This window comes from Geotrypetes seraphini, chromosome 5, assembly GCF_902459505.1.
Source record: "Geotrypetes seraphini chromosome 5, aGeoSer1.1, whole genome shotgun sequence".
Lineage (NCBI taxonomy): Eukaryota > Metazoa > Chordata > Amphibia > Gymnophiona > Dermophiidae > Geotrypetes > Geotrypetes seraphini.
This window is the reverse complement of record NC_047088.1, coordinates 115,437,274-115,462,912: the sequence shown is the minus strand read 5'-3', so window position 1 is coordinate 115,462,912 and position 25,639 is coordinate 115,437,274. Positions and strand designations below refer to the sequence as shown.

General features: G+C 45.1%; 1 protein-coding gene across 1 annotated transcript in view; it reads left to right on the top strand.

Moving 5' to 3' along the window:
- MCM3AP (minichromosome maintenance complex component 3 associated protein) overlaps positions 1-25,264 on the top strand; it is a 556,273-nt gene extending 531,009 nt beyond the window's left edge. The window contains 3 exon segments of the mRNA XM_033944925.1: positions 3,111-3,320; positions 20,022-20,118; positions 24,642-25,264. Coding sequence (XP_033800816.1) covers positions 3,111-3,320; positions 20,022-20,118; positions 24,642-24,800 — 466 coding nt within the window. The 3' untranslated portion in view covers positions 24,801-25,264.
- The last annotated feature ends 375 nt before the right edge of the window (positions 25,265-25,639 follow it).

Genomic DNA, 25,639 nt, shown 5'->3' with positions numbered 1-25,639 from the left:
ACTTCCATTCAGCATCTGCTCTCCCCTCTCAACTGACATCCATCTGCCTTCTGCTCTCTCTCCCTTCTTCTCACTTCCATCATCTGTCCCCTTCTCTTTCTCATCTCCATTCCATCATCTGCCCCTTCTCTCTCCCTCCCCAACTTCCATCATCTGCCCCCCTTCCCCTCACCTTTGCGGGTCACTTTCTTTCCCCTGAGGGTGGCTCATGTCAGAGGGGAAGCTTTGGCCGAGCAGAACCGCTTGCAAGGAACAGTGGAATTTACTTGATGTCGATGCTGGGGCCCGTTACCGTTTGAAGGAAAAAAAAAAAGGTGGAAAAAAGGGACCTGCAAAGGTGAGAGGAAGGGAAACCTCCAAGACAGCTGCTCTTTGCCCTCCTTCAGCGGCCCAAGAGTCTTTAGGCAAGCGGCAGCTCTGTGTGCTTTTAATTTCGGCACAGAGCTGCCCCTAAGCAGTAGTTTAGCACGGTTTCATGAGGCAGCCTCGGGGCCTTTGCTAGGCCGGCCCAAATCGCATCATCGAAGCGGGCCAGCCTAGCAAAGGCCCCGAGGCTGCCTCATGAAAACCGCGCTAAACTACTACTTAGGGGCAGCTCTGTGCCGAAGTTAAAAGCACACAGAGCTGCCGCTGCTGGTCTGGAGGTACGGAGACAAGGCAGAAGCACACGCAGCAGGAGTCCTGGCACAGCGACGGCAACAGGAAGTTGCAAGTCAGCTGACGCCGGCACCTTTCATTGCGGTGGGGGAACCCAAATCCTTCGCGGACCGGCAAGATTTTTTTGCGGACCGGCGGTTGAAGAACTGTGCTCTAGAGGAGAGGGAGGGACAAGGGAGTAATGACAGAGACATTTAAATACTTGAAAGGTATTAATATAGAAATAAATATTTTCCAGAGAAAGGAAAAATGGTAAAGCTAGGGGTCATGAATTGAGGTTGCGGGTGGCAGAGTTTCATCTCAACCAGACTATAGTTCTTCATGTCTTCTTTCCAAGACCACATTCTCACTCTGGTGAAGCTGCACTCCACACATTGGTTACTACTTGAATTGGACTAAAACACACAAAACGTCTACTACTACTACTATTAATTATTTCTGTAGCGCTACTAGATATATGCAGCACTGTACAGAGTCACAAAGAAGACAGTCCGCTGCTCAAAAGAGCTTACAATCTGGAACCATGGGGTCTCAAAGTCCCTCCTTGATGCCGCAATCCAGTCAGGTTTTCAAGATTTCCCCAATGAATATGCATGAGATTTATGTGCATGCACTGCTTTCAATGCATATTCATTGGGAAATCCTGAAAACCCGACTGGATTGCGGCCCTCAAGGAGGGACTTTGAGATCCCTGATCTAAACAGACTACAGGATGTCATGGATACAGTTAAGGGAAATGGTTAATCTGCTGCTGGGTTGGTGGGCAGTGGAGAGTAGGGTTATGGATTGAAGGCTATATCAAAAAGATGGTTTTCAGTCTGCTTTTAACAAGTAAGGAAGGAGCTTGGCGTACAAACTTGGGTAATTTATTTCCAGGCATAGGGGACAGCTGGATAAAAGGAACGAAGTCTGGAATTGGCAGTGGAGGAGAGGGTACAGCTAGGAGCAGCTTTTCTGAGGAAGAGAGTTCTCCGGGAGATGTATAAGGAGAGAGAAGAGAGATATTGAGGGGCAGCAGAATGAACATACTTGTAGGTCAGCAATAGGAGCTTGAACTGTATGCGAAGGCAGATAGGGAGCCAGTGAAGTGATTTAAGGAGATGGGTGACATGAGTATAGCAAGGTTAGTAGAAGATGAGTCCGTGCAGCAGAGTTTTTCACAGATTGCATGGGGGGAGAGTTTTGCACAGATTGCAGGAGACCACTTAGAAGTAGATTGTAGTAAATCTAAGCGTGAGGTTACAAGTGTGAGAACAAGGGTCCAGGTAATGTGCTCAGAGAAGAAGAGGTGAATTTTGGTGGTAATAGAGATAGAAGTGACAGGCCTTAGCAGTTTGGTGGATGTGCGTAGAAAATGAGAGGTTGCGAGCAGAGGAGATTGGAACGATGACAGTATTATTTACTGAGATGGAGGAGGAGGAGCAGCAGAGGGTTTAGGAGGAAAGAGGCAGTTAGTCTAGGGCATGTTTAATTTCAGATGACAGCAGGATATCCAGGCAACAATGTCAGCCAAACCTTTTCTTGGACTTAGTGAAACTTCTACTCAGCTGTTCCTCTCATTCAATCCAGAACCAGACTTTAATCTCCTGTCTCCAAGAAAACCACCTCCGCCTGGTTGGCAGACAGTATCTCCTGCTATGCTCGGGTTGGGCTGACACATGGAATGTCGTATCACTGCACATAAAGTTCAAGCAATGGAAACTTCAGTAGTTCCTCTGTTTGCTCCCATTGAGGACATCTGTAAAGCAGCCACCATGGTCCTCAATACATATTTTCACATCCACTATTTTTTGGGGAGAATCATTCCAGATGGGAATAGTCGATTTGGCCAATCATTCTACAAAATTTATTCTCCATTTAGATGCCAACTTCCCTCCAACCCTTTTGGTTTTTGCCAGGCTCATGACAGAATGAAACATATCTTCCCAGATATATGATCCTGTCAGCTAGTGAGTCCCCCATGTGAGAATATGCTGCCTGCTTTTCCTAGGCTAAAGACAGTTACTTACCTTAACAAGTGTTATCCGAGGACAGCAGGCAGATATTCTCACAACCCTCCCGCCTCCCCTACTTGGTTTATTAGCTTTCTTACTGAACTGACAGTCCTGCGAGCCAAAGTCAGGTGAGAAGGCACTCGTGCATGCACAGTACGGGCAGTCATAAGACTCTTAAAGTGATTTTATAATGTCTGTACTGTGTTCTCTGGATGACATCACCTACATGTGAGAATATCTGCCTGCTGTCCTCTGATAACACCCTGTTTACAGGTAAGTAACTGCTTTATGATGGTTCTGAATAAGTGAAATGTGCTATATGTACCAGATATATTAGTATGTGATGTAGGTATGTATGATGTTCTGTAAATACTTTATAAAGTACATGTGTTTCTACAGAGGTTGGCCCGGTTAGTTTACTTAATAGTGCTAATTTTATTTTATTTATTTGCTTTCTAGTTTTAGACAGAAATGCTCACTGACTTCAACAAGGCAGCAGCAGCAAGGGTTGCGATATATGGCTCAGGCAGTTGGTCCGAGGAATGCTGATTACTTTAGAGAACTGAGAAGCAATGGTGCTTTGAATCTGACTCCAATTCCTTCCCATGAAGAATTTATTCCAGGATGCCTATCACATAGTTTTCAAATAGAGAAAGAAGAGAGTAAGAGGTGAGAAGCAAACGAAGTGACCCTGATTTTCACACATATCCATATGCTGGTGCTACCAACTTAAATTTCCTCAGTCTTGCAACAGCATAAAAAAAAACTTTTCTACTATGGAATCCAGCCTAATAATATTCTTTGCAATAGCCCAGGAGCAAAAATGTTTTTCGGCAAATATTCAATTGATATAGTCAGGGTTTGTTTGGGGTTTTTTTAATTTAAACCCTGGCCAGAGCATTTAAATACATTGCATTGGTTTATGTGGAAGAGTATAAAGCCCCAGATTCTGTGTCACCTGGTAGACTGGTATAGTCCTTACGAATGGGTATACTTCACTGTGACCAGCAGGTGGAGACTGAGACCAAAAGTTGTATATTAGGAGAGGCTCCCTCCTACCAATCCAGTCTTTCTCAATCTCCAGCAGTGTGGTAAGACTAAATCGGCTACCCCTTTGGGCTGTTGGAATTTGTTACAGACTCCTGGGTTCCCCTTTTTTGCCGGACAGAGGTGTTAAACCCTCGGGGTGTTAAACCCAGTGGGTCTCGTGCTGGGTCCCTCCACCTCTCCACATTTTTGTAGAGGTGCCTCAGCCAGCAGCCTGGCCCCCATGGTTGGTCAAGCTTCCAGCTTTGAAAGCCGTGGAGTCTGTTATGAGTAAAGAAGAAAAAAAAAATCCTGAGGCTCTACTAGTCAAAAGGGTTCTTTTCCTCCTTTTAAAACTGTTGTTTTCTGTGTTTTTCTCAACTAACCGGCACTTCTTTCATAGCTAGGGCGGTTTGTAGCACAATGAGCACTTTGAAAGGGAAAAAGTGCTCATTGTGCTCCAAACACGAGGTACTCACGGCCAGCCTGTGCAAGTGTTGTACAGGTCGGAGCGGTGGGGGGAGCCTCATCGGCATTGCATGCCAGCGGCCAGAGGAACCCTGCTGCAAGTACCTCAAGAGTTAGCTTTGGATCATGGGGAAGCCTGAGCTTTCTTCGATGCCCATGTGGGGGGGTTCCCCAGCTGCCGACGGTCAGGGTAAAAAGGATTCCCTTACCACGTCGGTCGGCTCCTCAGCTTCAACAGCAGGAAAGTCCCAGGCTTCTCAGATGCTGCAGGCCTCTGGAGATCCAATTTTGGTGGTTTCAGGCCAAATTATGGTGGGAAATACCTCCATCATCTCTGGATCCTCAGGTGACCTTCCCCCTGTATTGGAGAAACAGGGGCAAGGTGTTGCTGGGTCCCCTGCTGAGGCAAGGAATCCCTTTGGGCCACCAGGGTTTTTTCCCCCTGAATTCATGTTAGCACTTTGCAAAGCTTATGTGCTGGCAGCTGGAGGTTCTCAGGGTGTCTGTGGTACGCATTTTTCAGCAAAGAGAACTTCATGAGCTAATTTTTCAGCTCTCTTCTGTGTTAAAATTTGAGAATACCGCGTCGGAGCCCCCGTGTACGGTGGACCCCTTGCTTAAGGGGATCCGCTCTTTTCCTATTCATCAGGATATTCAGGATATCATGCTCACACAGTGGCAGCTGCCAGAGGTGCCTTTTCGCTTTTCATGTTCCATGGCCCTACAGTCTGAAGTCGCCAGTGGTGGACGCGGTGGTCCATCTCAAAGCGATATACCATTCCTGTTGAGGGCGGTGCTGCCTTGAAGGACCTAGAGAAGCGTAAATTAGAGTCCCTTGTTAAACAGAGTTTTGATGTGACAGCTCTTGTGGGCTGGTGGCTCGGGCATGTTTTCACTGGGCCAAGAGCGTTCTTGACCATGAGTCTGATATTTGGGAATTAGTGGAGCAGGATGTTGCCAAAATTGAGATGGGTGCTTCTTATCTCTCATAAGCCATGTATAACATTTTGCGAGCTTCTGCCAAGTCTATGGCTTTTGGAGTGACAGCATGCAGTACCTTGTGGCTTCGCACTTGGTTGGCGGATACGGCATCCAAAGCTAAGTTGACAAAATTTCCCTTTAAAGGGGTCTTTCTTGTTTAGTGAGGACTTGTACAAGTTGGTTAAGACATTAACTGATTCTAAAGTGTCTCTTTTGCCTGAAGATAGGCCTAAGCCGCTGGCTTGGGGTGGTGCTGCTTTTGGACATGATCTCTGCCGTTTCCGCCCTGTTTGAGGGGCCACTTCCTTTCAGTCCCCTGGCCTCTCCAGAGGCTGTTTCTTCTAGCGCATGCAGTCATTTTGAGGGGCCCACCAGGGTGCGAGTAGCGCCCCCATCAGTTCCCTTCAGCCTGTCCTGCCCAATGACTCCTTGCCGGTGCCCACCTTGGTTCTGGTGGGTGCCCGGCTGCACAACTTTTATCCAAAGTGGACAGAGATCACATCAGATCAGTGGGTTCTGAAGATTCGGGACAATTATGCTCTGGAGTTCGCCCATTCCTTGCCAGATTATTTTCTCGCTTCTCCCTCGCAGGTGACATGGAAGCAACAGGCCTTTCGCCAGACTCTTCAAAGATTGATAGATCTCAAAGCGGTAGTCCCAAGTCCTCCCCCCCCCCCTCAGGAGTGGGGCACAGGCTGGTACTCAATTTACTTTGTGGTCCCAAAGAAAGAAGGGATTTTTCAGCCCATCTTAGATTTGAAAGGGGTCAACAGGGCTCTTCATGTTCTGTCTTTCTGCATGGAAACTCTGCAGTCTGTGATTCTGGCAGTTCAGCCAAGGGAGTATCTTACTTCTCTCGATCTGACGGAAGCCTACTTGCATATTCCAATTCGGACCTCCCATCCATCGCTTCCTGCGATTTTCAATCTTGGGGCACCACTATCAGTTCTGTGTGAACATAAGAACATAAGAAACGCCTTCACCGGATCAGACCAAGGTCCATCTAGTCCGGCGATCCGCACACGCGGAGGCCCATTTAGGTGCTCCTTTTTGGAGACCCGGTTTTCCCGTATCCCTCAATATGATCTGCAAGAAGGTGTGCATCCAACTTGCGTTTGAAACCCAGCACAGTATTTTCTGCCACCACCTCCGGGAGAGCATTCCAAGCGCCCACCACTCTTTGTGTGAAACAGAACTTCCTGACATTTGTCCTGAACCTGCTGCCATTCAGTTTTAGGCTATGACCTCTTGTCCGCGTCACATCCGAAAATGTCAGTAATGCTGCTTCCTGGTCAATTTGATCAAATCCCTTTAATATTTTAAAAGTCTCTATTAGATCCCCACGCAGTCTTCTCTTTTCGAGGGTGAACAGTCCCAGTTTTCCGAGGCGTTCCATGTAGCTTAAATTCTCCATGCCTTTGACTAGTTTCGTGGCTCGCCTCTGTACCCTCTCCAACAGAATTTTATCCTTCTTAAGGTACGGAGACCAGTGTTGGACACAGTATTCTAAGTGTGGTCTGACCATTGTTCTGTAAAGTGGCATTATAACATCTTCCGACCTACTCGTGATCCCCTTCTTAATCATGCCTAACATCCTATTTGCTTTCTTTGCCGCTGCCGCGCATTGAGCCGATGGTTTTAGGGTTCTGTCTATCAGCACCCCCAAATCCCTTTCTTGTTCGCATTTGGCTAATGTCACCCCCGTTCCTTTGGTCTGGCCAAGGTACCGTGGACGTTCACCAAGGTTATGGTGGTTGTCACGGCGGCATTGCACAAAGAGGGCATTCTGGTTCATCCCTATCTGGATGACTGGTTGATTCGAGCAAAGTCGTTTCACATCCAAAGTTGTTCCACAGCCCTCTGTCCCCTACTCTCTTCAATTTCTATACTGCCTCCCTCAGCACCTGCCTGGACAAACTAGGTATAACCTCTTATAGCTATACTGACGACATTATCATTCTCTTACCTTTTGATCAATCAAAGTCCTCTATGACAGACACACTAAAACGAACACTAGAAACAGTTATGACATGGATGAAAGATCACAAATTGAAACTGAACCCAGACAAAACAAAATTCATCCTCCTCGAAAACAACAAGCCCCTACCTTAACCAATATAGAAATCAACTCAATCAATTATCCCATTCAACCCACCCTAAAACTACTAGGAATGACAATTGACAGATGCTGCACCATGCAACCACAAATAAAACAATACAGAAATCATTCGCAATTATGAGAAACCTAAGACAAGTCTGAAAATTCTTCGAAAGAACACATTTCCAATTCATAGTACATTCCCTAATCCTAAGCCTACTAGACTATTGCAACATCCTCTATCTTCCCTACCCTGCAACAATGACAAAACAATTATAAACAATTCAAAACACAGCTCTGCGACTCATCTACTCATTGAGGAAACATGACCACATCACAGAAGCATACCTCAACTCACACTGGCTTCCAATTCCGACAAGAATACAATTTAAATTCTACTGCATACTATTTAAAACGATAAGCAGATAGCCCAACCTATCTGAACAACCGCCTCATCCAAACCACCTCAACCAGACATAGGAAAACTCACACTCTATTCATACACCCTCCAATTAAAGAAGTTAAATGGAAAAAACTATATGATGACCTCCTGTCCACTCAAGCTGCAAACTAGACAGCCAAATCTCTAGTCTGCTGATAACGACCCCCCAGAGTACAAGATGTTCAGAAAAGAAATAAAAACTATACTCTTCAAGAAATCCCTGAAAAAGTCTTAATTCCACAAATTCCTTCCTCCTTCCCACTAACTTCCCAACTCCCCGAAACTACCTGATCTCCTCTCCATTATTTCCTGGAAATGACCAGATACCTTCTTTTGTAATCCACCTTCTATAACTCTTTTGTAACCTGCTTTGAACTACAAGGTAATGGCGGAATAGAAATCTCTAATGTAATGTAATGGTGGTTGTCACGGCAGCATTGCGCAAAGAGGGCATTCTGGTTCATCCCTATCTAGATGACTGGTTGATTCGAGCAAAGTCATTCCAGGAGAGCACCTGGGTCACGGCTCGGGTAGTGGATTTTCTGCAGTCGCTGGGAAGAGTTGTCAACCTTTCCAAGAGCCAGTTGGCCCCCTCTCAGCGCCTGGAGTATCAAGGAGTTCTGTCCGACATCTCCTTGGGAAAGTTCTTCCTCACAGAGGCCTGGGTAAGCAAATTGAAATCTCAGATTCGCCCGCTTATGGCATCCTGGTGTCGCAGGATTTTCTCCCAGTCTTGGGGTCGATGGCGGCTTCCCTAGACGTAGTGAGGTGGGCTCGTGCCCATATGAGTCCTCTTCAGTATGCTCTTCTTCGGAGGTGGTCACCTCAGAGGCACAATCTGGATCATCCTGTCCTTCTGCGGGGCTTGGCTCCCTGCAGTCTTTGTTGGTGGCTCCAGACTTCCCATCTAGTGCAAGGGGTGAGTTTGGACCAGCTGCAGTGGACGGTGTTGCTCAGTGATGCCAGTCTCCTCGGTTGGGGGGCACAGTGTTTGGGTCACTCAGCTCAGGCCACCTGGTCCATGGAGGTGGCCTCCTGGACGATCAATGTCTTAAAGACCAGAGCCATCCATCTAGCTGTTAGTCTTCCAGTCCTTTTTGCTGGGCAAGTCAGGGTTCTTTCGGAAAATGCCACGGTGGTGGCCTATGTCAATCATCAGGGGGGCACCAAGAGCACCTTGGTTGCACAGGAGGCGGCTCTACTCATGATCTGGGCAGAGTCTCATCTTCAGGACATTTTGGCCTCCCACATAGCAGGCATAGAGAATATGCAGGCGGACTTTCTAAGTCATCACGCCCTAGATCCCAGAGAGTAGTGTCCAAACCTCACAGCCTTTCAGCTAATAGTGGTCAGCCCCTCATGGACCTGATGGCCACAAGTGTCAACGCCAAAACGCCCCGTTTCTTCAGTCCCAGAGATGGTCAGGCCGATGGGCTGGAGGCTCTGGTTCAACCATGGCCAACAGAGAGTCTGTTGTATATGTCCCCTCCGTGGCCATTAGTGGGCAGAGTTCTTCTCCACATAGTTCGACATCCAGGCCTTGTAGTTCTGGTGGCTCCGGATTGGCCCAGGCACCCGTGGTACGCAGACATGGTGAAGCTTTGGGTGGCAGATCCTTTTCCTCTCTCAACCGACCATCTGACTCAGGGCCCCATTCCAATGTTCGAACTGGGTCCCTTCTGTGTTTCGGCTTGGCTCTTGAAAGGGAATGCCTAGGTAAGAAGGAGTATTCAGATAAAATGATCTCAACCTTCTTGGGGTCCCGGAGACTTTCTACTTCTCAGGCTTATGTGCGGGTTTGGCGTATATTTGAGGAGTGGTGTGTTGTTCGTGGAATGGTCCCTTTTCATGCTTCCGTGCCCAACATCTTAGAGTTCTTGCAGTAAGGCCTGGACAGGGACCTGGCTTGGTCTTCTCTTCGGGTTCAGCTTGCGGCCTTGTCAGCCTTTGGTGGGTTGTTGAGAGGTCAATGTTTGACTGCCATTCCTGATGTTGTGACTGCCATTCCTGATGTTGTTCGCTTCTTGCAGGCGGCCACATTACTCAAACCTCCCATGTGACCTCTGTTCCATCTTGGGATCTGAATCTAGTCCTGTCCATTCTGGTGCATCCACCTTTTGAACCTTTGGGTGACTGCTCTTTGAAGGACCTTACTCTTAAAGCGGTCTTCTTGGTGGCTAATTACATCTGCTAGAAGTGTTTCTGAGCTGCAGGCTTTCTCTTGTAGGGCTACCTTCCTTGAGTTTTCAAGGGAGCAGGTTGTCTTGTGGCCTTTTCCTTCCTTTCTGCCAAAGGTAGTTTCTCTTTTTCATGTCAATCAGGCAGTGGTCCTCCCGGTATTAGGTAGCCGAGAGAGATCTGAGCGGAAACAGTTGCGCAAATTGGATGTCAGTTGGGTCCTTCGCTCTTATGTGCAGAGGACCCAGGAGATCAGGAAATCAGGTCATCTCTTTGTCCTTCTAGCGGGTCCTCGTAAGGGGGATGGCGCTTCCAAAGTTATCACCTTATTCGGAAAAGGCCTGTTCCGGAATTTCTCAAGACTCATTCCACTAGGGGTCAAGCAGCTTCTTGGGCTGAGTCTTCTTTGGTTCCTCCAGTGGATATTTGCAAGGCTTCAGTTTGGTCTTCTCTGCATTCCTTTGTCAGACACTACCGTGTGGATGTTCAAGTGCGTCAAGACGTGGTATTCAGTGAGCATGTTCTGATGTTGGCCCTTCGGGGGTCCCACCCTTGGGTACTGCTTTGGTACGCCCATTCGTAAGGACTATACCGATCTACAGGCTAACAGAAAGAAAATTAGCCGGTAAAAAAGTAATTTCTCCTTTCTTTACAACAACTTCACTATCCTTTAGGACGAGGTGGGCTCTCGCTACTAGATAAGCAGAAATATGTTGCTTGCAATATAAGACATTTGATAGACTAGAATAAGGAAATAGCCATCTGTACTATTGCAATTACCGTATTTCTCACTCCATAAGACACACTTTGTTCCCAAAAAAAGTGGGTGAAAATAAGGGTGCATATTATGAAGCAAATATACCACACACATGGCTCCCCCAGGTGGTACCTTTAAATTGTGGAGGTCGGTGGACGGCTGCCTGCTGCTTGTCAGGGCCCATGGCGTACATGTGTGCTAATGCCTGGGCCCGCGCCTCAGTTCTCGCTAGTTCCTCACGAGAACTGAGGCAGCCATTCAGATGTGGCACGCACCCATGCAGCAACATGCTTGTGCGCCGCTGGCCCCGACATGCTGGTAATCAGCAGGCAGCCATCCAGCGAAACACCAGCGACCAGCACAAATAGGAAGTGGCACGGGCCCAGGCATTAGTGCACTTGTGCGCCACGGGCCCCAACAAGCAGCAGGCAGCCGTCCACCGACCTTCACAATTTAAAGGTACTGCCGAGGGGGGGGGGGCTGGGACAGAATTTAAAGGTGCTGGGGGGCTGGGATGGAATTTAAAGGTGCTGGGAGGTATGTAAAAGTGATGATTGATTGGGGAGGCTGGGACAGAATTTAAAGGTGCTGGGGTGTATGTAAAAGTGATGATTCATTGGGGGGGCTGGGAAGGAATTTAAAGGTGTCGGGTATATATTAGTATACAATTTGGTTCAGAATGGGGTTTTTTTCTTGTTTGCCTTCTCTAAATCTGGGGTGCGTCTTATGGAGCGAAAAATATGGTACACCAGCAAGTGGTGGCTCCCCTTGCATATGTGTTGCATATCTCAGAGTCTCGGTTGGTATCAAGGTTGCATAAGCATTGGTTGATCAAATCAGTGAGGCAATCATGACATTGAATATTTTAAAAGGTAGATTTCAAGGTCATCCCATTCTTACTTTTTAATGATAATCTGGATTTTATCCCAGGGTTTTGTGATGGGCTGAGCAGAGGAAGTAGAGAAGAGTAGTAGCCAAAATAACAGATGAAGGAAGGTACACATATAAGGATTTTGAGCAGTTGCTGGGTCAGGAGGGGATATGTAACTGAGACAACTTTACATACTTACGGGTAAGACATATTGGGTACTTATAAGCTAGAAGGCTTAGGACCAGTGATGAGATACTTTATTATTAAAGCAAAAAAACAGGGCAACACTTGATCTGTCAAAAGGTTTCATTAAACCTGTGTCCAATATAATGGGGGTAGCAGTCAAATGGGTGCAGGGCTTATGAGATGATGTTGAATTGTCTGGGAACAGTTTTTGAAAGTTGATGAATATAGTCTCTTATTCTGTGCTTCTTCAAGAGCAATAATAAAGGTTTAAATTGTGTTTTGCACATTTTCCCAAGACAAGCATATCATGCAAAATATAACAGTATGAAATGGTTTTCAAATGTTGGTGGGGAATGGGTTCAGTTGGGTCACATGTTTTGGAGATTTAGCTTTATTCAGCATTTCTGGGTAGCCTTGCTTGGTTATTTTAGAAATGTCTTAGATGCTTTTATACCTTTGAGAGTTCAACTGCTGTTTGATAGTGTGGTTGCACAATTTGTAAAGAGAGATGTTATTAAAAAAATATATTTCTATTGGGACAGTGTAGCCTCCCACCCTTGTAATAGCACAGTGGCAAACACAAGGTATAATACTGTAAAGCATGGTAGCTTATTACCACCGGTCATATACTAAGGAGATCCCAAACATAAAAATAGAGTCCCCCCCCCCTCCCCGAGAAAAATGGAGACAGATAAAACACCATACAGCCTATCTGGTCTTCCCAACCTGCCATCTACTATTCTCTTAGGTTGCGCCCAGTAAATAGGATCTCTTTCTTGAATTCAGACAGAGTGGAAAGCAGTTAAATGCTATAAACTAAATTTACAATGGCTAAAAATAAATATTATTCTGAACTTAAAGGTAAAAACACTTTTTAAATTGGTCATTTATTGGAGTAATCCATTGGACCATCTTCCCTCAGATAAAGATTATGCTTCAAATGCAGAACAACTAGCACTTTACTTTAGAACAAAAGTCTTTATTTTATTTTATTTTATTTTATTTACAAGCTCACCCAAGTTCAGATATAACTACAATTCTAGATAAAATAAATACTCTGGCAGACAAGTTGTGGCCTGCTTTTTCTTCCTATATGTATCATATTATGGAAAAGTTGTTTAAGAAGTTTGTTAAATATTGTTTGTTTGATATCTGCCCTCCATTTCTAATGAGTAAAGCGACGGTCTGCTAATGCAGTTGTTTAGATACTGAATCCAAAAACCTGAGACATTCTTAAAAAATCACACATGGAAATGAGGTCGGCGGACAGCAGTGAAGAAATAATGCTGCTGTCAACGCCGTCGTAAAAAACAAAAACACAGCAACAACGGGAGAGATGCCCACACTTTCCTGCTGCACTAAAATCTTCCAGCAACTAACAAGTAACAAAATCTTCCTGAAACTGGCAAGTAAACACACCCACACACTGGCCTCCCCCTCCCCCCTTACCTCCAAGTTGATGAGCGGGAGGGACACGAACCCACTCCTGCTAGATGCCTGTGTTGTTTAAGGGAATTCCCCTCTTCATTGCATCTTGGGATGCATCCGGGGAGGGGCCTGAGGCTCTGATTGGCCCAGGTTGTATAAGGCCTCTCTCATGGGAAGGACCTTAAACAACTTGGGCCAATCAGAGCCTCAGGCCCTCCCCGGATGCATCAAGAAGGGGCCTAAGGCTCTGATTGGCCCGGATATGCAAACAGGACCATTAGAAAATTCTCGATTGAACATCGGAGCAGTTTGAACACCGAATCTTTGACTTCTCCAATGATACCTCACTGTGTCACCTTTGGACATATATTTCAGGATCTGAGATGGTTTATTATTGAAACAATTCCTGAAAGTACATAAGTGACAAGACTTGCCTATCTAAAAATCTTTTTGCTTCTTTGTTAACCTCTGCATGACTGTGATGTTATACCAATAAAGTTGTTTGAATGACATCATCATACATTCCCTTTTTCTGTAGGAGATTTGGCACTCTCCTTGTATAGTCTGGATAATGCAGCCACACATGGTTTTTGTCCTTCGGTAGCCTTTAATGCACAATAGCTCTTTCTAACAATGAAAACTGTAGACCGATCAGCACTCTGTACTCCTCCCTCCTTTCTTCCATGCCGCAAATCAGAAGTGTTGCCCACTCTCTCCCTCACAATGCAGAGGATTTTTCTCTTCAGATAAGTTGGAAATATTTTTTTTTTAATGGATAGTGCCAACCCAAAGGACCTTTGCAAGATACCGGTGGAATCCTGTTTGGTCGATGCTGCTGCCACATGCAATCCCCACAGACTCAATTAAAGCACCAACAGGAACCAGTACCAACTCTTCTTTTTTACGCACTTCCTAGCAAAGTTTCTCACAAGAAGAAGCATTCAAAACAAAAAAGACCAGTGGAACAATTGTCTATACAGAGTTGTGAGACCTCTACTGAAACTTTATTTATTTCATTGTCTATACTGTTCTCCCAGGGGAGCTCAGAATGGTTTACATGAATTTATTCAGGTACTCATGCATTTTCCCTGTCTGTCCCTATGGGCTCACAATCTGCCTAATGTACCTGGGCAATGGGGAGATTAAGTGACTTGCCCAGGGTCACAAGGAGCAGCGTGGGTTTGAACCCTCAACATCAGGGTACTGAAGCTGTAGCTTTTAACCACTGTGCCACACTCACCCTTTATCAGCACTAACTACCTTTTCACATACTGTGAGTCACCACTCTCATCAGTCTGCTCCTTCTCCAAGTTCTGCTCAAATTTCAGAACTATTATCTTCACCTTCTAAAAGAAAGCAAAAATCTTCTCTTCTATGGTACAGTCTTTACCATCACTCAGACTCGCAAATCCTTTCTGTTAATCAGCCAGCACCCTCTTCACATGTGCCTGCTTCATCTGCACAGACTGTGCAGGATGCAGCATTGCTTCTAGTTTAACTTTTTCAAAATATTTAACAATACTCTTCATTACATCAACCGCAATTGTTACCTTCCCATGCTATTCTACCATCTCAGCCATCTAAAGTCCCTATTCCATCTACAACAGTGGTCTCAAACTCAAACCGTTTGCAGGGCCACATTTTGGATTTGTAGGTACTTGGAGGGCCACAGAAAAATAATGCCTTATTAAAGAAATGACAATTTTGCATGAGGTAAAACTCTTTATAGTTTATAAATCTTGCCTTAGCGAGAGCGCCTTTGCGAAGGGCCTCAAGAAGGGCAGAGTCACTGCACCAAAGGACACCTAGCAAGGGCAATCGAGGTAAGGAAGGCAACAAATAATACAGCTAAATAGCCGAACAAGTACATAAAAACAAAGCAGACACAGAGGGCACATACATAAGTAACAACAGCAGGATACCAACCAACACAGAATACCACACTAGTCAACACTAGACAAACACGGCACATTAGGAGTGGATACAAGGAAAAATATATAACTAGGAAATAGAGAAGTAGCAAGCAGCAGGCACAGAAGAGAACACACACACAAGCAAAAAGGAACCAGTGAAATAAAAGAGAGTACTCCAAAAAGGCAGACAGCAATGGAAGCAGAGGGAATCCAGAAGATGAACTTTCCAGTCAGTCATATGAATGCGATCAGTGTCAGGAGCTGAAAAGCTTGAAGAGGGAAGTCAGGCAACTGAAGGACAAGATACATGAACTGGAAGGACTCTACATCACAGAAGACCCACCCAGAACAGCGGAGGAATTCAAGAGAGGGAGACGCATTGAGGAAAAAGAGAACTTGAGGAATTCATTGAGGAGGTCTACAGGAGGAGGGTGGAAGAACATGAACATCAGAGGAAAGATGAAGACACACCAACATGGAAGGGAGAAGAAGTGGAAGTTGACTCCAAGGAAGAAACCCACAGAGGAATCCCGCAGGAAAGGGAGGAATGGTCTAGTCAATGCACAGAAGAAGCATCTAAGCATACCGAGGATATAGAGAAAGAAGCAGCGAAGCACCCGGAGGACATAGTCCTGCAACCGGAGCGAAAACTGAAGAGGAGGAAGTCCGCGATCCTAGTGGGAGACTCAATCCTTAGGCAAGTGGACAGCCACATAGCAGGTGGGAGAGAGGATCGACTGGTGACCTGCCTCCCAGGAGCGAGAACAAAGGACATCGTGGACAAAATTGGAAAGATCCTAGAAGGAGCAGAGACAGAAGAGACTGCAGTAATGATCCACATCGAGACAAATGATGTCAGCAGGAGGGACTACAGCAGAAGTGCATTGAAAGAATAGTTCAAGATTCTGGGAAGGAAGTAGAAGATGAGGATTCAGAGGATAGCGTTTTCAAATATCCTACCAGTACCGAGGGCAGATGTGAAGAGGCAGACAGAACTACAATCAATAAATGCATGGATGAGGAGATGGTGTGAGGAAGAGGGGTTCCACTTCGTGAGGAACTGGACGACGTTTTGGGGCAAGAGCAAGCTCTTCAGGAGAGATGGACTGCACCTGAGCAAGGCGGGAACTAGACTTCTGACAAACAATGTCAGGAGAGGAATAGAACAGGCTTTAAAATAAGAAGAAGGGGAAAGCCAACAGTTGACCAAGTGTCGACGATTCGGAAGAAGGCATTAAGTGGGAGAAATGCTGGGAAGAAACAACGGGCAAAACACGGGAGTGGATTGAGCCAGAGGAGGAGGATAAGAGGATTGTAGCACAGGAGAAGAAAATAAAGATCGATGCACAGGGAAAGGAAGCGAAGGCTAAAAATTACCAGGACTTAAATTGCATATATACTAATGCAAGGAGCCTAAGGAACAAAATGGGGGAAATAGAAGTCATGGCCAAAACTGAGAACCTAGACATCATTGGGGTCTCTGAAACATGGTGGAATAAAGAAAATAAATGGGACATAGCACTGCCAGGGTACAAACTATCGCGAGGACAGGTCAGGGCAGAAAGGAGGAGGAATAGCTCTATACATAAAAGAAAGCATACACTCGACCAGAGTGGACACAGCAGCGACAACCAACAAATTGGAATCGCTATGGGTTAAAATACCGGGAAGGAAAGGGCCCGAGATAAAGATGGGCCTCTACTATCGTCCACCTAGCCAAAACGAAACTACTGATGAAGAAATGGAAGCCGAGATGAAACGAGAATGCAAAAGCAGTAACACGATCATTATGGGAGACTTCAACTATCCCAGGATAGACTGGAGTCTTGGAAACTCAAAATGCGCTAGGGAGATTGGATTCCTGGAGATTATACAGGACTTCTTCATGGATCAGCTTGTCAGAGAACCGACGAGAGGAAATGCCACTCTGGATCTAATCCTTAATGGGCTAAGAAGATCTGCAAAGGAAGTGGAAGTAGTGGGACCGTTGGGAAACAGCGATCACAATATGATCAAGTTCAAAGTTGAAGTAGGAATACCGAAGGGAAAGAGAACCACAATGACAACTTTTAACTTCAAGAAAGGAAACTATGAAGCGATAAGGGTATTGGTAAGGAAGAAACTTAGGAACAGCACAAAGAAATGTCAGACTGTAGAGCAAGCCTGGTCTTTATTCAAGGGCATGGTGAGCGAGGCGCAAAATCTGTATATCCCGAAATTCAGAAAAGGGTGCAAAAAGAGCCGAACTAAAAGCTGGCGCGGATAACTAAAGAAGTGAAGAAAGCGATAGGTGATAAGAATTCATTCAAGAAATGGAAAAAGGGCAAAACCGAGGAGAACTGGAAAGAACATAGGAAGTATCAAAAAGAATGTCACCTTGTGGTTAGAAAAGCAAAAAGAGAATATGAAGAGAGGCTAGCCAGGGAAGCACGATATTTCAAACTGTTCTTCAGATATGTTAAAGGGAAACAGCCGGCTAGGGAGGAGGTGGGACCGCTGGATGACGAAGATAGGAAGGGAGTGGTGAAGGAGGAGAAAGAAGTGGCGGAAAGACTAAACATGTTCTTTTCGGCAGTATTTACAAAAGAAGACACATCCAGCATACCGGAACCTGAACAAATCTTCAAAGGAGACCAAGCATAAAAATTAACATCCATTGAAGTAAGCCTAGAGGACGTACACAGGCAGATAGAAAAATTAAAAACTGACAAATCACCAGGCCCGGACGGAATCCACTCTAGCGTATTGAAAGAACTAAAGGAGGAAATAATGGAACTACTACAGCAGGTTTGTAATCTGTCCCTGAAAACAGGCGTGATCCCAGAGGATTGGAAGATAGCCAATGTTACGCCCACCTTTAAAAAGGGATCGAGAGGTGACCCGGGGTACTACAGACCGGTAAGTCTGACCTCAGTTCCGGGGAAAATGGCGGAAGCGCTGATAAAAGATAGTATCGAGGAGCATCTAGAGAGGCATAAACTTATGATAACAAGCCAACATGGCTTCTGCAGGGGAAGATCGTGCCTAAAGAACTTATTGCACTTCTTCGAAGGAATTAAACAGATGGACAAAGGAGACCCCATAGACATCGTATACTTAGACTTCCAAAAAGCCTTTGACAAGGTACCCCATGAACACCTACTTCGGAAACTGAAGAACATTGGGGTGGAAGGAGACGTACATAGATGGATCAGGAATTGGTTGGCGGGCAGGAAGCAGAGGGTAGGAGTGAAGGGCCACTACTTGGACTGGAGGAGGGTCACCAGTGGTGTTCCGCAGGGCTCGGTGCTTGTACCGCTGCTATTCAATGTATTTATAAACAATCTAAAAACAGGGATAAAGAGCAAAGTAATAAAATTTGCAGATGACACCAAGCTATTTAATGGGGCTAGGACTAAAGAGGACTGCAAAGATTTACAAAGAGACCTGAACAAACTAGGGGAGTGGGCGACGAGATGGCAGATGAAGTTCAATGTAGAGAAATGTAAAGTCTTACACGTAGGAAACAGAAACCCAAGGTACAGCTACATGATGGGAGGGCTGTTATTGAGTGAGAGTACCCAAGAAAGGGACTTGGGGGTAATAGTGGACAATGACAATGAAGCCGTCGGCACAATGCACAGCGGCTGCTAAGAAAGCAAATAGAATGCTGGGGATAATCAAGAAGGGATTACAAGCAGAACGAAAGAAGTTATCCTGCTGTTGTATTGGGCGATAATGCGCCCGCATCTGGAGTACTGCATCCAATATTGGTCGCCCTATCTAAAGAAGGATATGGCGATACTCGAGAGGGTTCAGAAGAGAGCGACATGTTTGATAAAAGATATGGAAAACCTTTCATACGCTGAAAGATTAGAGAGACAGGGGCTATTTTCACTGGAGAAGCGGAGACTTAGAGGGGATATGATAGAGACTTACAAGATCACGAAGGGCATAGAGAAAGTGGAGAGGGACAGATTCTTCAAACTTTCGATAACTACAAGAACGAGAGGGCATTCGGAAAAATTAAAAGGGGACAGATTTAGAACCAATGCTAGGAAGTTCTTCTTCACCCAACGGGTGGTGGACACCTGGAATGTGCTTCCAGAGGGCGTGATAGAATAGGGTACAGTATTGCAGTTCAAGAAGGGATTGGAGAATTTTCTGAAGGAAAAGGGTATAGAAGAGTATAGATAGAGGGTTACCATACGGGTTACCATACAGATCCTGAACCTGATGGGCTGCTGCATGAGCGGACTGCTGGGCATGATGGATCTCTGGTCTGACCCAGCAGAGGCACGGCTTATGTTCTTAACTGTATTAGAACACCCTCCCTACTCACCTGATCTGGCCCCCAATGACTTTTTTCTTTACCCAAAGATAAAGGAAATATTGAAAAGAAGATATTTTGATGACATTCAGGACATTAAGGGTAATACAATGACAGCTCTGATGGATATTCCAGAAAAAAAGTTATACAGTTGCTTTGAAGGATGGACTAGGCACTGGAGTCGGTGCAAAGCTTCCCAAGGGGAGTACTTCGAAGGTGACCATAGTGATATTCATCAATGAGGTATGTAGCACTTTTTCTAGGATGAGTTTTTGAACTTAATTGTCAGACCTCATAGTCACATCTGCACATAAATAACTAAAATACCCCAAAGTGGGCTTGTGCTTTACCATTTAAAAGTATATACCATTTTGTAGAATTATCCCCTTAAGGAAATAAACTAACTTGCTTTATGGGGGGTGGGGTTACACTTAATCTTCCTCAAAATTTAAAGCTGTTGATCTTTTGTCCTGAGAGAAAAAAAAACAATATCCTCATGTCAATTTGTTTCTTTTGTTCTGGTTTTCTTTGTTTGTCTTTAAAAATATATATTGATGTTCTGATTCTTACAACATGGTTTGTTATGATACTCAGGTTCGTATTAGCAGTGATGTTTTTTTGTTACATTTCAGCTTATTCTTATAGTCTTGCTGCTCTTCAGAAGTAGTAGGATTGATGTTAATATGAAATATATGTACTGTTTCTCTTCCTAGGTTTGAAAATATGTTGCATCAATGGTTACTGGGCAACACTATCAATAAGCCTGAGCTGATTCACCCACTGCTGCAAACATCATTACTGGAGAGACAGGTAAAACTATGCAGGCATGATATGTAGCAGTATTCATTATTTTGCAAGTTAGATGGTTTGTGTATACCCCTTAAAGAACTGAGATATGATTTCAGTGTGTTCATTCAGTGGGTAACTGAAGCTGGGTTAAGATGGAGAATATTGCAGGCACACATTAGAATATGTGAACATATCCAAGAGTCAATCAAGAATAGAGAGATAGGTTATAACAGAAATTCTGTTGCCCAGGGCATACGAGTCCTGACAAGCGAGTTAACTTCCACTAATCGTAAGCTGTCGCAGAAGGAATAATAAACGATTTCTTCAGCTCTGTCTCCTTCCTCAGTGGGCTGTACTGCATCTCTTCAGTTTTTTCCTTTTGCAAATGAGCTGGAAGGTGTCTTTGTGATCTGCTCTGAGAAGTTTTTATTTTTTTCAGGGTTTTAATCCAAATTTGAGGCTTGTGGTACACTCAAGAGGTCCCCAGTGGCCCTGGAACATCTCTGCTTGGGTGAGGACACAGACCCTCTGACGAGCTGTTTGCTGCTGGCAGGGCAACCGTAAATGAAGTTTTCTAGCCAGCATGCACTAAGTTAAGTAGCTTTTGGGGATCATTTCCCTGGGAGCAAGGCAACGGTGACAAGGCTCTTAGACATTTGAGCCATAGAGCCTGTGCCTCCCAAAGAATTGGGTCTTAGGCAGGTACTCTATACTTCATAGTCCTCGAGAAAGACTCAAATGACTGGAGATTAATCTTGTATCCAAAGCCCATCAATGCAGCACTAAACGTGCTGTGGTTCCACATGGAGACCGTTTGCTTGGTCATTGCAATGATGGCTCCAGGGGAATTTTTAATCTCCCTGAATTTAACAGAGGCCTATCTGCATATTCCTGGTACATAGAAAGTATCTGATGTTCCACGTCCTGGGGAGACATTTCAAGTTCTCCGTGCACATTCACCAAGGTGTTGGTTGTAGTAGTGGTACAACTATGCAAGGTGGAATACATGTACATCCATACTTGGACAATTGGAAAGTGGATCAACTGCTGCAGAACCTGGGTTGGATATCAGCTTCTGAAAGAGCCACTTAGTACCATCCCAATCCCTAGAATTTTTGGGAAATTGTTTCAACATGGCAAAAAGCTGTGTTTTTCTTTCTGAGCCATGGAAACAGAAGATTTGGCGATAAATTTCAGATCTCTTGACAATGCCAGTGCCTTCGTTGTGGCATTATCTCTATGTATTGGGGTCCATGGCAATAACCATAGAAGTGGTTTCCTTGAGGAAAGGCTCATATGCTCCCACTCCAGGACACCCTATTTTCGCACTGGTTCCTGCAGTTGCATTCCCTTTTAGATGCAGCCGGCCTAGACGGATGAAGCACAGCACAGCTTGTGTTGGTGGCTTTGGCCAGAATCTTGGTCAAGAGGTGTGTGCAGATGAGGGTGCTCAAGGAACTTAGGGAAGTTCTGTTGGCTCTGCTGACTGACCTTTTCAATGCTTCTCTAGATGTTTTTATGGAGAAATACTATAAACTTTCAACAAACCCTACAATGTCTTATTGTCTAAGAACTAACTAAACAAATCAACACCTTTCTACTTCCTTACTCATCCCACCAATGACTGGGGTGCTATCTTTGTTGCTAAGGATCCAAGAAGATCACATGCTAACAGGATGTCATTAAAATTGCAAGAAATGGGGGAGCGCGCGACGCAATGAGACTGACCAGAAGCGTCTGATCAGTACTCCTGCTCTCTGAGCCCCATTCATCCCTAGTATACTTTAATTTGCCTCTTTTTTTTCTTCGTGAACGACATCGCAGCTAATGATAAAGAAGCTTTGATCCAAACTTTAATCTGAACGGAGTGAACTGGCCAACACGAAACTGCCGCTGACAGTTTGAAAAAGCAGGCAGGTAAGGTCACCTGTTGTGCCGGTTTCTCTAGTCGCAGCTGATGCGGAGCAGAGTGAGTGGACGAGCTGGCATAAAGCTGGCCTGAACTTCCTAAAATACTTAATTTGCCTCCTAACATACTTAGTTTGCCATTGCAGCTAATGATAAAGAAGTAGGAGAGCTAACGCCGGTTTCTCTGTGGCGTGAGTGAACGAGCTGGCATGGAGCTGGACTAAACTACTGCTGTTATTAAAAAAAAATAAATTTTTGGAAAGGGTGGCAGTTGCTGGTGGTGGGGAGGGGAAAAGGTGGAATTGCCACTACAGCTGCTAACGTGGAGCGAGCTGGCTGACACAAAATGAAACTGCCATTGACAGTTTGAAAGCAGGAGCAGCAAAGAAATTGAATTGCTGATGACAATAAAAAGGGAAGAAGACTTGGGAAGGTGGTGGCTGCTGATGGTGGAGAGTGGGAGGAGGAGAGATAGCCATTGCAGCTGATGGCACAGAACTTTTGGGAGCCTGTGGTTTTAACCCGCTTAAGTCCTTGGGTTAAAACCATGGACTTGCAGTGCGGGGAAGGGTGGGAGAATTTATGGCAGGCAGCATGTTCGGGGCTGCAGGATAGAGGTTGACAGGGCAGAGAGCAGGGCAGCCGGAAAGGGCTTCAGCGACTGGTCCTCAGCAGTCGCTTTTTTTTGATCGGCCAGCCCAGTCGGTGTTGCAGGGTTTTCTGTAATGACTCGCGTCCCTGCCTATTTTGCATGCCATTTTCCCCATTTGCATGCACGTATCGGAGGATGGTCGGAAGACAGGTAAGTGAATCGGGCCGGGGTCGCTAAGTGGTCACAAACCGATCAGTACACGATAGGTTTGCTTTGTGAATCTAGCCCTTAGCACTTGTTTGATTCCTTGTAGAATACTAGAACAGAGCTGAAACTTAGCACTTATTGGATTCATGATAAAAAAAACTTAATCAGAGATAAAAACTTATCAACCATTTGGATCTTGTTGACATAAGTGCAGGGACTGTCTGATACGTGTATTGCTGCATATATATAGTAGCACTAAAGAAATTAGTAGTAGTAAGTGGAAAAAAAATTTCAAGATCTATTTCAAATAAATGTAGAATAGGATGCAAAAATTATTGTTTCTTTGTCTAAGATTAATCTTTTTTTCTCTCTTCTGCCCATAGAAAAAGCTATTGCTTTCTGATTATAAAATAACTTCCCTGTACATTCAGAATACAGACTGGGGTAGAAAGACAGTCCTGAACTGATATTTATCCTAGTCAGAAGCACTACTAGTACTATAAGCTTTAACTTAAGAAAACAGGAAATATGTACCACCATTGCCTCACAGTTTAACCTAGTCTCTCAAGATGACTATGACCAGTATTAGTAGGGTGCAACAAGACAATTTCCCTGTAGATTCCAGCCACAGAATGCCCCAAACTTCCTCATTTCTTAAGAATGAAACAGCATATTAATGGGGCTTTGGGACCCTCTTCTAAATTTCTACCCTGTGTCTCAGCAGGTCTAGCACCAGGGCATAAAATATACTAGGATGTTTAATTCCACATGGGCCTACCTAGCAGCAAAATTTTGGAAAACCCTACCTGTCAGGTTAATCAGCAATGTAGTTATAAAAGTTTTAAAAAAATGCTTTAAAGACCTATCTTTTTAAGGAATATGTTCTTAATAAGTTTCAATGATGATTCAATACATTCTTTTTCTTTTTCTTTTTTTTTTTAATCTTATGTAAGCCACTGTGAACTTCTGAGAAGTATGGACGGTATACCAATAAAGATTGTATTGTATATTACATAGTAACATAGTAAATGACGGCAGATAAATATTGATGATGATTGGGCTTGTTTTCTTTCATTTTTATATACACACTAGTCTTTAAGCCCATTACATTAAAGGGTGCTAGAATAGATATGTGTATCTGTCTTTCTTTGTCTATCTCTTCTTGGCCTCTGTCTGTCTTTCTTTCTTTCTGTCTCTCTTTTTCCTCGGCTGTCCACCACCACCCCTTGCTTGCTCCCCCTGTCCAGCAGCAGGCCTTCTCCCTTCCTTTTACCTCCCCCCTGTCCAGCAGCAGGGCTTCTCCCTTCCTTTTACCTCCCCTCTGTCTAGCAGCACCCCTTCACTGCTCCCCCTGTCCAGCAGCAGCCCTTCTCCCTTCATTTTATCTCCCTCCCTGTATTTCTGTGTTGCGCCATGCCTGCCTGTCTCTCCGTGACCCCCTTCTGTTTCCCCCCAGAGCAAAGCATGATTGCTTTCTGCCCCCCAGCACACCCCTTCCCCCAAAGCAGCCCCCTTTCCCTCTCCCCCTCCACTTCTTACCAGCAGGGGGATATCTCGCAGCACTCGCACGACAAATTCCTGTTGCTGAGACAAACCGCCGCTCAATGCACTGCACGCGCCGCAAGCCGCCCCACACACCACAAATGGAATTCGGCCTCCTAAGTGCGCATGCACGCTTAAGGTTTTATTATAGAGGATGGAGGTGTGAGTGGGGGAATAAAGTGTGGGTGCTCTTTTTATATTTGATATGTAGATAGGATTTAAAAATGGCATATAAAAGTTTTCATCGTTAAATCCTGTCATTGAGGTTTTAATTATTTCTGTTTTATTGGCACAGTTTGAAACAACAATGGAACATGGAGCATCTACAGAGCAGCCAAATGTTTCCCTTTCCCAACAACTGCAGGAAATGCAGAGACTGATTAAAACCAGCAAGGAAGAAGAAATGGCCTGTGAATTTCATTTGTCCACTTTGATGGAGAGTGTGGACATATAATGAAAAGCAGTATCCACTGCATGTGAACATTCATATTTTGCTATACTAAACTGTTCCCTTTCTCCCTAGTAGACTCTATATAAATCAGAAATTGTCTCCATCTAAGTATTACTGCTGTAGCTCAGTGATGCTCATACTGCTCCTTGGAGCCCCACTCTCACATCTATAGCTAGCATTATTATCGTAATTCATGTACATGAAAAAAATTTACATATACATTAGAATCTCCGTTATCTGGCATGGGCATTGGTGGACACTGGATAACTGGTTTTCTGATTAATTGAGAATGTGTTAGAAACCTTGTCTAATACACTCTCAATTCCTCCCTCTCACCCCGAAGCACCATTGTGGCAGTGGTCTTGATCCACAAAGCCCTCTTCCTTCCCTCAAGCCCCAAAGTGGCAGAAATAGGTGGTGGTCCTGAGCCGTAAACTCCCTCGCTTCCTCCTTCTCTCCCTTCCTTACGCGAGTGCAGCTAGTTAGCAGGAGGCAGCCTCAATACAGGCTGCTCATGGCCAGCCCTGGCAGGGCCTTTCCTCTGATGTGTCACTTCTGGTGCATCAGAGGAAAGGCACAGCCAGGGCAGGCTGCGAGCAGCCTGTTTTGAGGCTGCCTCCTGCTGACCAGCTGCACTCGGGTAAGGAAGGGAGAGGAAGAGGAAGAGAGCAAGGGAGTTCACATCTCAGGACCTTCACCTGCTTCTGCCACTTTGGGGCATGAGGGAGAAGGGCTTTGTGGCTAAGGACCGCTGATGCACTGGTGCTTCGAGAATGGAGGGAGTTCGTAGCTGCTTGAAGGAGGATTTGTGGCTCAGGACACTGCCCCGCTGATGCTTTGGA